This window comes from Pantherophis guttatus, chromosome 3 (assembly GCF_059756535.1).
Source record: "Pantherophis guttatus breed Tessera chromosome 3, ASM5975653v1, whole genome shotgun sequence".
NCBI lineage: Eukaryota > Metazoa > Chordata > Lepidosauria > Squamata > Colubridae > Pantherophis > Pantherophis guttatus.
The window spans coordinates 78,496,492-78,510,045 of NC_142065.1; the positions used below are offsets into that span (position 1 = coordinate 78,496,492).

Sequence of the window (13,554 nt, forward strand, 5' to 3'; positions counted from 1 at the left end):
TGTTTTTCTGGAACTCCCTAGCTTTCTCTATGATCTAGCGTATGTTGGCAATTTGATCTCTAGTTCCTTTGCCTCTTCGAAATCCTGCCTGTACTTCTAGTAGTTCTCGATCCATATACTGCAGGAGCCTAGCTTGTAGGATTTTAAGCATAACCTTAGTAGCATGTGAAATGAGTGCAATGGTGTGATAGTTTGAACATTCTTTGGCATTGCCTTTCTTTGGAATTGGAATGTAAACTGACCTTTTCCAATCCTGTGGCCACTGTTGAGTTTTCCAAATTTGCTGGCAAATTGAGTATAGCACTTTTATTGCATCGTCTTTTAAGATTTTGAATAGCTCAACTGGAATACTGTCTCCTCCACTAGCTTTGTTGTTGCTCAGTTTCCTAAGGCCCATTTGACTTCACATTCTAGGATGTCTGGCTCAAGGTCAGTCACTACCCCATCGTGGTTATCAGGGATGTTAAGCTCGTTCTTTTATAGTTCTTTAGTCACCTCTTCTTAATCTCTTCTGCCTCTGTTCGGTCCCTGCCATTTTGGTCCTTTATCATGCCCATTTTTGCATGAAACATTCCCTTCATATCTCCAATTTTCTTGAAGAGATCTCTGGTCCTCCCTATTCTATTGTTTTCTTCTATTTCTTTGCACTGTTCATTTAAGAAGGTATTCTTATCTCTTCTAGCTATTCCCTGGAATTCTGCATTCAACTGGGTGTATCTTTCTTTTTCTCCCTTGCCTTTCGCTTCCCTTCTTTCCTCAGCTATTTGCAAAGCTTCCTCTGACAGCCATTTTGCTTTCTTCCATTTCTTTTTCTTTGGGATGGTTGTTGTGACCCAGGGCCAAGTAGGTAGTATTAGACGCAAACAGTTCCAAAACAAACAGACTTTATTAGAACAGCTGAGAATTGACTCATTCTCAGCGTAGTCCAAACTAAATTAAAACAAATTCTTCAGAACACAAATTCTTCAGTCTAATCACCAACCTTGGTATAATTAGGCAAACTGCCAAAGGCTTCTCTTGGCAAAAGTTCAGAAGCAGAAGACAACCACCAGAGATAAGTGCAGCAAGACAAGAACAAGTCTATCAACGTTGTTTTCTGACAAAGAGCCCAAGAGCTGTTGCTGGTCTTTTAAGCCTTATGGGAGGGGCCAATCATCTCTTGGCCCTACTCCCGAATCGTCCTCTTTGCTGTAGCTGCTCTTGCCTTCTGGCAGCTCTTCTCATACGTGCACTAGGAACAGGCTCCTCTTGTTCCTCTGCCTCTCTACTGTCAGCCTCTGGAGGCTCGGAGTCCACACATCACTCCCCGATGGCCCTGGCCCCATCTCTGCCTCTGACGCAGAGTCCTCATCCAGCCTACCCCAGCCTCCAGGACTAGCCCCTATACAATGTTGCGAACCTCCATCCATAGTTCTTCAGGCACTCTGTCTATCAGATCTAATTCCTTAAATCTATTTGTCACCTCTACTGTATATTCAGTAACTTATCTTTAACTTATTTACATTATTTAAATTTCTTGGAATTTAAAGGCAGTTGAATAAGTACCTGACCGTAACATGAAGAAACAAGTTCTGTTCAACATGGAACTCCTTACAATATAGCTCTCTCTCTATTCATATATTGTTGATTGTAAATGCTAATACATTATCCAGACAAATTAAAGATGAAACAAAATAGACAAGTTTACTTTATTTAGAACACAGCATTTCATGTTTTATCCACTAGATGGTGTAAAATACTTGTAAGATGACATACAAGTTTCTGCTAGAGGAAAAACTATGTGAGCCTAGCTGGAGAAAAGAGGTCCTGATTCATGGTTCAAACATGTAACTAATATTGTCCTTATCATGTTTCATCTGAGAATATTTTTATGGTACATTTCTAAAAATATCAGCCTTGATCTAAAAAGCTGCTAGTTAATCACAGAATAGATAAATAACTGGTGTCATCATAATCATTATAATGAGTATCATCCCAAATTACTCCACCGCAGGATGAAGCTCTGCCTTCTCCCTAGGGATAAATGAAGATGACTGGCTCAAAGTCAACCAGGAGTGGAAATCATGGTCTCCCAGCCTCTAGATCAGGGCCTTTAACCACCACATAACAAAATATTGTATTATAGGATATGCATACATACATGTTCCTATACTGGTGTGTCTGTGTACAGAGTACGCATTTTCAGGAGCCATATTTGATTGCACAGCTCACTTCAAGTCATCCTCTTAATTCTATTTTTTAATGTGTAATATATAAACCAGTGGTTAGATAAAGGTAAAAGTTTCTCCTGTCCAGTCATGTCCGACTCTAAGGGGCAGAGCTCTGTTGTGGTCCACCGGCGGCCTGCAGAGCTGGCAGCAGAGTCGGACAGTGAGGAGGTTGGAGAGGAATAAGGGGCAGTCCTGGAGTCTGGGGAAGGCTCGGATGAGGGCTCTGCATCAAATGATGGCAGAGAAAGGGCCATCTGGAAGGTACGTGCTGCCTCCAGAGCCTCCAGAGTCGGACCTCAGCGAGGCAGAGGTACAGGGGGAGCCTGTTCTCAGTGTGTGCATGCACAGAGCTGCCAGAAGGCAAGAACAGTTAAAACAAAAGTGACGACTCGGGAGTAGGACTTAAAGATGATTGGCCCCTCCCATAAGACTTAAAAGAGGAGCAAAGGCACATGGGCCTTTGCAGGAAGCAACGTTGTTAATTTTGTGCAGTTTAAAGTCTGAAGCTCTGTTTGATTCTGGACTCCGTGTGGCTTTGCCAATTAGGTCTTTGGCAGTGTGTCAAGGGAGATAAAGGTGGGTGATTATCAGCCTTATCCCGAAGGACTCTTTACAACTATTTGGGACTCATCTGCGAATGAACAGAATTCACAGCTGTTAAAATAAAAGAGGTTTTTGGGACTACTTGTGTGTTTTACTAACTCAGGAAGCATAGGTCAGAACAAGCTCATCTTCATTTCTGAGGGACCAAGTGTTGTCCAAAGACCACATTACGTGGTCATGTGGCCAGCATAACTAGGCACATGGAATATTGTTACTTTCCCACCGAAGTGGTACCTATTTATCTACTCATACTTGCATGCTTTCAAGAACTGCTAGGTTGGCAGGAGCTAGGACAAGTAATGGGAGCTCACATGATGCTCAACTTTCAAATCCGGGCTGTCTGCTTTTCAGCGGACAAGCTCAGCATCTTTAACTGCTGAGCCATCATGCTCACTTCTAACTGTTAGATAGGAACATCTGATTTTTAATTCAACAATGGTACTGAGTGGCAAACCAGTTGTGATTTTTTTAAACCTTGATACACTTATTGAAATTATTGTAAAGCTGCTCACCTCTAGTAGCCATGGCTTGAGTTTCTTGTCCAGCAGAATATCAAATCCCAGAACTTCAAAGCAAACGCTGTCACTTCCAGGAGATTGCCCTGGTCTACACATACGATAAGCATGAAGGACATGTGGCTCTGCTACTATAAGTGTCTTCACCACTAACTCCTGGGAGATTGTGTAAAAGGTAAGGACAGCAGAGTAGCATCATTATTGTGTTTGACTTTTACAGAAAAACATTCCATTAAACAGCCAGATATGATAGACAAAATAAGAATTGATTGTTGGCTGTGCTCTAAATGACAAACATTCCAGGGGAAATAATATTTAGGATCTAATCAGGCCTGCGAAAGGATTCTAATAATTTGTTCAGAACATTATTCAGTTTCCGGGGGGTGGGGGGGTATCTGGTACTTTGCCCATTTCCCCTCTTTGACATAATGACAAGATTCTACACATAACAAGTCTGTCTTTTAGTAATTTCACCGTATTAAAAAATTTAAATAAGGACTTCAGATGCATGCATCAAAATCCATATTACGTCCTGGTCCAAGAAGAACAGTACAGAGCATTACCACTATGATGACCAAACACAGAACAGCTATTGCATATTAGTTTTCTCTTACTGAAATATCATTCCAGAATTTGGAAACGTCAAGGTGATTTGTTTGCAGAAACTCAGTAAACCACTTTATAGAGCGCTTACTGCCTTTATCTTCTGTTTCATCCCGTTCAAAATGCTCATTATGCTTATTCACAGAGTAGTTGGTCAGATGCATATACAATTGGCTCTGAAACAGAAATCAGAATGTGATTTCTGAGGGACAAGTAGAGAAAGAGTTTACAGTTCTATTTAAAGAGAGACTTAATGAAGATGATGGTAATGAAGCAGTTTTTACATTGCAGAAAAGATACTTTTTTATTATTTAGTTTTTAAAAGGTTAAATAATATGGAATACAACAAAGGAATTAAAAATATGATCGATATGGGGGGGAGGATCAACCTTGTAGTTTTTTCCTTGATACAGAATAGTATTTACCTAATTTATTTGTTGTTTATTATTTAATTTATTTGTTTATTTATCTAATTTTATTTAATGAAATACCAAGGTTGGAAATTCAGGATAGACAAAAGGAAAAACTTAATGCCAAACTAAACTATTCAAATTTGCTGGCATAAAAATTGGTAAAATGAATAAACTGATGAAGAATAAATCTATCTACTGTTGTCATGAAATCTGTATATTGTCTCCAGGATCACAGGCTAAACATAATTCCATGGAGAATTCTAAAGGAAATGAATTTGCTGGACCCTTTTTAAATCAGTGCTTAGGACTGAACATGGAACCAAGATGGCACTGGTCACACATCCAAGTTGGTTATTGATGAAGGTTGTGGCTGTTTTAGGCCTCTCAGCAGTTTTTGATACCCTCAACCATTGTATTCTTCTGACTCTCAACTCAACAGAAATTAAAAACAAAGCCAAATATAATCATTCCAAAACAATTTCTCTTGCAATCAATACTTAGCTGTTTTCTATTACAATATATACTGTAGGTTTGCCTAAGCATATGTTGTTGTACTATTTTTATTCGCCCAAACCTTTACTTACCAGATTTGATTCATTGGGTGGATGATATTTTTCTGTGCCCATTCTCACTAATCCATCATGATATAAAAATATTTTAAGTGGATCACATGACGTTACTAAAATGTATACCCTTAAATCAAATTTGTAACCTTCCATAAGGAAGGGCTTGTCAAGGTATTCTTGAACTATGAGGTGGTCCTGGGAATGAAGTTTTTCTGCATTTCTGACAAGGGAGATCCTGATAAAAGGCAAAAAAGAAAAACTGAAGGCTTTTCATTTTGGCTAATTGTTTATTTTAAAAAAAATAATGTCCCTTAAATACGTAGTAAGATACTGGTTTCACTTGTTTTAAGCCAGGTCTATTAAGCCTACTTCTTAGGCACGTACATCAAATCTATTATACTGTATAGTTTACGAAATATTTGAATACCTTTCAGCTATAATTATTGTGTCACATTATGCTATGCTGTGCTGTGCGTTGGGCAGTTACATAAAACTTTTTAATAAATAAATAATAAACAGATTATTACAGGTATTCCTCACTTAATTATTACTCATTCAGCAACTGCTCAAACTTACAACAATGCTGAATGAGTGATAATTACAACCGTATCTTGTACTTACAGATTTTACAATCACCTGCAGTCAGGTGATCGTGATTAATGACTTTCCCTGCCAACTTTCCATAAGCAAAATCAATGGGGAATCCAACAGGAAATTGGAATTTGTGGTCATGTGGTGTGCTTGTGGTCCTTGCTTAATGACAGCACTGGGACTGTCAAAGCTACTGTCAATAAGTGACACAGTCGCTTAGGTTTTTTTATTTATGGCCACATCCCTTAAGGATAGAATTTCCAGTCCCAATTAGTGTTGTCAAGCATGGACTACTAACAAATCCAGTCCACTATTTGGAAGGAAATGTTTGTTGCCAGTATAGTAACAATAGCCTGCTTACTGTCCTTGTTATTAATGAAAGCATTTTTAGAAAGTCAATATCTAATTATAATTCCACTACTATAAAGAAGAGTACTCATGTGGAAGAACTGGATTAGCACTGCACCTACCCATGTCCCATGGCCCCATTAGCTGGTTTGACTATGAACGTTTTCTGTCGGCGCTTTCTTTTAAGTTCTTTTACATAGTTCTGGAACTGGGTAAATTCTGCTGGAAAAATCCACGTCCGAGGAATGAAACTATATTCCTGTGGCTGAGATTTGATCATTCTGAAAAAAACAGAACCAAAAAAACAGTGCATTTTCATTATCTGTGGTTTCAATCTGATTTAATTCAGGGTTTAGCAGCAGCAAACTGGACAAAGAAAAACATATTCATATATTGTATATTTAGAATGTTATATAGGTAGTCCTCGACTTACGATCACAACTGAGCCCAAAATTTCTGTTGCTAAGTGAGATGTTGTTAGGGAGTTTGGTCCCATTTTACAACCGTTCTTGATGCTGTTGTTAAGTTAGTAACACAGTGGTTGTGAATCGGGCATTCCCATTGATGTTGCTTGTGAAAAGGTCACAAAAGATGACACGACCCCGGAATACTGCAACGGTCGTAAATATGAGTCAGCTGCCAAGCATCTGAATTTTGATCACATGACCATGGGGGATACTGCAAAGGTGGTAAGTGTGAAAAACAGCCATAAGACACTTTTTTCATACCGTTGTAACTTTGGTCACCACACTAATGATTGTAAATTGAGGACTACCTGTAGTTTAAGGGCATTTATTCCCAAATATAGTTTGGATTGCCACTGTAATGCTTTATTGGAAACCATAACTCAACAGGGCAGGTGCCAAAATTAAGGCTATCCAACAGTACATATTACCATTGTAAGATCTGAATTTCTGTGTGTTTCATTACTTCAGTAAATCTGCATAATTTTTTTTTTGTTCAAAATGTTACTTTCACATTCAGAATCTTTCCCATCAACTGAGATGAAACGTTTAGGAACAAAAGTGCACATTAAATTGCTTACAATTTATTTGTACTCCCTTCTTTTAAAGGAAGCGGAAAAATATAAGAAAATTGTTATAAGAATTACCACAGAAATGACAGATAAAGATCTTCATATCCCCAAAGGTTGTAATAAAGAAATGTTGATTCAAGTCAGGTACTGCTATTATATTCGTCATTTTACAATAAATAGAAAGCAAAGCAAAACAAGAAGAGAACCATAACAACTTTCCTGTCATTCTTTTAATTTGGCTGAGAGATTGTATACAATTACTAATCGTTTATGTGGGTACAAAACTTGCAAAAATGGCCATCTGCAGATCCAGGATTGGAGCCAAGAGTGTCAGGGTCTGTGTACAATAGAAAGCCTGTTACAAAAGCAACTAGCTAATTGTGAAAAGAACACTTCAAAATGAAAACAGAAAAACCCACAACCATCATGGCAATTTTTATAATTGTGCTTACAGTTATTATAGATCCCAAGTAATGCCAGCACTGTGATTCAGGATTGCAGAATTGCTTTGCTTAATTACACACAGTGATTATTATTTTATTTTTTGGGGATACAGGTAGTTCTCAAGTTATGACTGTAACGGAGCCTGTTCATCATGGTGGTAACTGGTGACAGTCGTAAAACGGTTGGTCACATAACAGACCCAATTTTACAATCTTTTTTTTATGGTGGTCATTAGGTTGTTAAGTGAACCAGTGGTTGTTATGGGTACAGTTTTGCGAAAAAATTGAAGGAAATGCCATTTTTCGCAAAACCATCATAAAATGCAGTTGTGTGATCACAAGATGCTGCAAATAGCCATAAATGCAGCCTAAATGTCAAGCCTCCAAAGTGCAGTCATGTGACCATGAGGGGGGAAATAAGAGCCTTGGTGGTGCAGCGGACTAAAGTGCTGTTAAGTAGCACTTAGCTGCCAGCTGCCTGCAATTACTGCAAATTCAAATCTCACCAGGCTCAAGGTTGACTCAGCCTTCCATCCTTCCGAGGTAGGTAAAATGAGGACCCGGATTGTGGGGGCAATAAACTGACTTTGTATAAAAAAGAACACCACTTGCGGGGCCCGAAAGCCCTACTAAACAGGTATATACAAAAGTATGAAGGCTATTGCTTAACGCATTGTAAGCCGCCCTGAGTCTCTGGAGAAGGGCGGCATATAAATCGAACCAATAAATAATAAATAAATAAATGGCTATCAAAACTTTGACTCTAGATCCTAAGTCACCTTCCCACCCCACCCATAAGTCTGTCAGAACTTTGGACAGTTGCAAGTTCAAGGACTACCCATATTCTTAATGTCACAAGTATATTCAAGCTAAGATTAAGCTCATATCTTCATCCCACCAATTGATTCTGTTATTAGATGACTTGGAGCCTAAATGTCTGAAAAATGTGTACTGTATTTGACATGATAGAAACTTCTTACTGGTCAAAAGTGATGAACAACATGCCTTGTTTGCTAAACACTTCAGTACAGGTAGTCCTCGAATTACATCAGTTCATTTAGTGACCATTCAAAGTTACAACAGGACTGAAAAAAGTGACTTGTGACCTTTTCACACTTACAACCATTGCAGCATCTCCATGGGCACATGATCAAAACTCAGATGCTTGGTAAAAACCATAAATTTTAGCATCTTCCTCATATCTTGATTGTATTTGCATATGTGGCCACCATGCTAAATCAATCCCTTGACTATTCAGTTCTTGCTTAGTTTTATGTTCCCCTTTTTCATTTAAAATGGCTTTTATAAAGAATCAACAGAACTAGACCAGATACTCATAGGGATAGATGAAAAACTAATCAAAAAAATTTATAGCTACTTATTGAGCATTAAAATAGAAGAAGAGAAGTGAAGGAAACAATGATAGTATGGGCTAAAAATTTTGGTTATACTACAGAGTTAGATAAATGGTAGAAATTGTGGGATAAGAATTATAAACTAACAATGTCAACTGTATATAAAGAAAATCTATATAAAATGTTTTATAGATGGCACTTTTCAGCAGGACTTTTTGCCAGCAAGACTGGCAAAGATGTCCGCTAAATATTGGAAATGTAATCAGACACCAGATTCGTATTATCATATGTAGTGGACACGCCCAAAGGCAAAAAAGTATTGGACAAAAATACATACATGGCTAGAAAAAATGGTAAATGGTAAAGCTAAATGGTAGATCTAAAACCAGAAATTATTTTACCAGAAAAATACAATAAAGGGAATACGTATTTAATTTTACACGTGTTAACAGCAGCTAGAATTGTGTTTGCACAACAGTGGAAAGAGATGAAGAGATCCCTGCTGAGGAAAATGTAATTTAAGAAAATACTAGAATGTGCAGAAATGGCTAGATTAACACTTAAAATTAAGGAGAAGGAAGAAACTGAACATGGGATTTGTTTTATCAATGGCTAACTAGCAGAAACAGAAGTTAGAAACGTAGAAGCATAAGAGAATGATTAATTAACTACATAAGAAAGGTCCACTGAAATGGATAAGCAAATACTACTATTATTATGTGATCAATATTAATGTTATGAATATTATTGTTTTTATTATGTTTACTATTTCTCAAAAATAACTGTACTCAGACAGCACACAGTTTATGTAGACATTGAATTTTTTATATTTAATAAAAGCTTTCTAAAACTTGGGGGGAAAAACACCTTAGATGCTTGCAATTGGTTCATATTTATGATGGTTGCAGTGTCCAGGGGTCATGTGATCACCTTTTGCGACCTTCTGACAAGCAAATTCAATGGGGAAGCCAGATTCACTTAACAACCTTCTTACTAACTTAACAACTGCAGTGATTCACTTAATAACTGCACCAAGAAAAGTCATAAAATGGGACAAAACTTATTTATGTTGAAATGTCTCACTTAACAACAGAAATGTTGGGTTCGGTTGTGGTCGTAAGTCGAGGACTACCTGTAACTCTGAAGGTTGGTATTGAAAGTCAAGACTAGGTCTTCTCTAATCTGATGCCCTCTGGATATATAGAATTATATCTCCCATGATCTGTTCTTGGGATATCAGCTGAGAATGCTCAGAGATATACGAACAAATTTGAAAGGTGCTATTTTGGGGAAGAGTGAGCTAGTTTTTCCATGGGGAAACTGTTATGGGATGCTTTCTTCATACAACTAAATCTGCTCTCTATTTAGAAAAGAGGGAGGAAATCCCATTAAGCTACAAAAGTGGCCTAATTGATGAAAGGGAGAAAAGAAGAGAAAAGAAGCCCATTCTACAGAGCCCCTTCTGTTTTTCCAGGAATCTGGAAAACATACAGTTCAAGTATCAAACAAAGAAGCATTCGTGCAGGCTTGTCTTCCCTTGGTTTAAAGCATTAGTAATGCTCAATTAATTTGTTCAAGCTCTTTTTGAAATGACAACTACAGTAAAGTGGTAAATGTCAGAACATTTTTTTCTGCTTACTGAGCACTGAAAGTATTGATATGAATGCTTCCCTCTTATTATACTATACGTTTTAGGATAGAAAAGGGAAAGCCACAGGCAATGGGTTGTATGACTAGCCAGATCATTTCTGTACCATTCTGCCATGCCCAAAGCTCCTGAGATCACACCACTGAAAAGTATTTATTTTTATCCCACCTTTATTATTTATTATAAATAGCTCAAGGAAGCAAACATACCTAATACTCCTTTCTCCTCCTATTTTCTCTCCACAAACAATCGTGTGAGGTGCGTCAGGGTGAGCAAAAGTGATTGACCCAAAGTCACCAGGCCAACTTTCACGCCTAAGAGCGGGAATAGAACTCACAGACTCCTGGTTTCTAGCCTGGTGCCTAAACCACTAGACCAAACTGGCTGGCAAAATTGCTGATTTTCAGTTTGATTTTGTTTTTAAAGTAATGTTTCAAATAGATGTGTTAACCTCTACTAATCCTAATCTATTTATTATTACTATTTTTTAAAAAAGTCACAAAATTTGAGAATTAAGAGTTTTATCACACGCACAAACATACATGCACACCAACATGATTATAACTCAGATCAGTATAAAGCAGCTTTCTGAGTTTCGAATTATACTTCTCCACTACCTTGGTAAAAAAACCTTCTCTGCTACCTTGGTAAAAAAAACAACAACAAGGCATTATCTCATGATAACTATTTTTATGCTTGTAAATTTAATTGTTGGGTGTTATCTAGCATAAAGTATATCTCAGCATAAAGTAAAAAATCAAATTAAGTATTCAAATTAAATGTATATAAATATAGATTGCATGTTTACAAGATAGACATATTTGAAGAATTTCTTACAAGAAAACTTTTTTTCCCAATTTTTCCAATTTGAAACATTTTTCTGTTGCTTATGAACAAACACAAAGAAAACATAATCAAACTCAATTAAAAAGTAACTTTTCCTGGATCAGGCCAAAAAGCCATCTTGTTTGGCATGCAGGCTAATTGGAAGCCTTCAAGAAGTTTAAGGCATAAAGCAGAAGTGGGAAACCATGGCCCCCTTTATGACTTGTGGATTTCAACTCCCAGAATTCCTGAGCCAGCATGACTGGCTCAGGAATTCTGGGAGCTGAAGTCCACAAGTCATAAAAGGGCCATCGTTCCCCACCCCAGGCATAAAGCATGCAATGTTCTTGTTGTAGTTGCCCCTGAACTCACATCAAATATCACTTATGGCAGCTGCAGGACACATGGCTGCCCTGTAGCTATTGATAGTTCCATCCTTCATAGCTCTTTGGAAGAACCACCAAAGACTGGTAAAGGACCAGCTTATTTTGGACTTTAGGAACTGGATGACATTCAGGAACTACTAATGAGTACTTGGATATCCAGTAAAATAAACTAATAGCTATATTTAAACTTCTTAACCTGCATTGTAACCAACTGTTCTCCATTATTAAAAAAAAAGAAAAAGAAAGCAAATTACTTAGTCATGTTTCGTGCCAAGAAGTCCTTCCTACAGATTTCCCCCATTCCAGGAAAATGGTTGATTCTCTGGTTAAAAACAAAAACAAAAACAAAACAGAAGACACACATTAGATAGAAATTTCTGATACAAAGCTGATACATATTAAAGCTGAAGATGAGTCAACTCATCTTCAGTCAACTGTAAGTGCAAGATAATATTACTAAATATGTTCTGAAGCTTCTGACATTTAGTAGATAGTGTGTTGACCAGAAATATGTACAGGTAATGCTTGCTAACCAACTTTCTCATTTAGCAACTATTCGAAATTACAATCATTTAAAAAACAGCTTTGCGTCCAGTCCTCACATTTATGACCGTTGCAGTATAGCAGTCTTTTGATCGTGCTTTGGGTGCTTTGCAAGCAGCGTGCATTTGTAGTCATCAGTATCCCACAGTCATGTGATTGACATTCTTGTGCTTCACAAACAGCTTCCAACAAGCAGTTAGAGAATGTGAAAGTAAAATTGCAAAGTCATTATCATGTGATGTCGTGTTTAATGACTATATGGGAAGTGACACCATAAACCCACCATGGTCACACAATCTTCTACTTAGCTACTGCGGTGCTTAACGGCAGACTTGCCAGTCCAAATTGTGGCCGCTAAGCAAGGACTACCTGTATGGGCTTCTTAGCAATCTTACATAGAAGGTGATTAATATAATACAATCTTTCTCTTTTTCTCTCAGTTTAGGAATTTGGTCCCAGATCACTGAAATCCTGAACAAACTATCAATTAGGAACACAATGGTTGTTTCTTACTATTAAAAAAAAAATCAGATTTGGAGTGGGGGGATGGGGGAGAAATGCAAAGGAAGTAAGAATATTGCACTACACTAACATAGCAAGTGCTTTTGTTCGCATATTTTACTGGTACGAGTCCCCCATCCAAACAAGAAAAGGAACAAAAACTAGATAATGTAGCTAGTAAGTGTAACCCTGAAGAATCATTGGTTTGCTTGAGGCCTCATACAACATATAAGAATACTTTATTTACGTATGGGATTTATAAGGCTGCCCAACTCAAAATTTATGATTCTGAATAGTATACAAATTGGCAAGGTTACTACGCTGAGAACCGAATAACAAAGAGAGAAGTACCAGACAACTTGGAACATCTCCTTGACAGTAATGATCTGTTCAGGACTAAACTATTACTCTAAGGTAGTCTAGCACATCTAATCAATATAGCCAAGAGATTTTTGCATAAATCTGCGTAAGTCTCCAGCAAACTCTATTGATGGTGTCTTTACCTTTGTCCTGGTAGATGGCAGTACCGAGCTAAAATTGGTTATCTCAAACCAACTAAGTACAGTCTGATCACTTGATGAGGGTAATATTAGGGCTGTGGACTAGACAGTGAAAATAACACACATTCACTCAGACACTATCCTAGAAGAAGACAAGGACAAACCATTCTTGAACCATTGCCAAGAAAACATATCCATGTCCATAAAAATACCAGAAGTCAAGTCCACAGTGAAACAACATCTGTAATACCCTGTTTCAGTGGTGGGATTTAATTTAACAACTGATTCTCTGCCCTAATGATTTCTTCCAACAACCAGTTCACCAAACTGCTCAGAAAGTTAACAACCATTTCTCTCAAAGTGGTGTGAACTGGCTGAATCCCACCACTGCCCTGTTCTAAATTGACCCATGTGTAGAACTCAGTTCCAATTGTGACTGTCCATGTAATTTGATTTCTGCTAGAAATA

At 37.6% G+C, this 13,554-nt stretch overlaps 1 protein-coding gene across 8 annotated transcripts in view; it reads right to left on the reverse strand.

Annotated features, from left to right (window-relative positions):
* The window catches only part of TTLL7 (tubulin tyrosine ligase like 7), an 87,187-nt gene that overhangs the window by 50,989 nt on the left and 22,644 nt on the right, over positions 1-13,554 (reverse strand). For all 8 annotated transcript variants that reach the window (XM_087889879.1, XM_087889881.1, XM_087889877.1 and 5 more), the window contains 5 exons: positions 11,797-11,864; positions 5,972-6,130; positions 4,929-5,145; positions 3,943-4,107; positions 3,326-3,484 (listed from right to left, as the gene is read on the reverse strand). In XM_087889879.1, the coding sequence (XP_087746005.1) occupies positions 3,326-3,484; positions 3,943-4,107; positions 4,929-5,145; positions 5,972-6,130; positions 11,797-11,864 (768 nt within the window). The remainder of the gene's footprint in view (positions 1-3,325; positions 3,485-3,942; positions 4,108-4,928; positions 5,146-5,971; positions 6,131-11,796; positions 11,865-13,554) is intronic.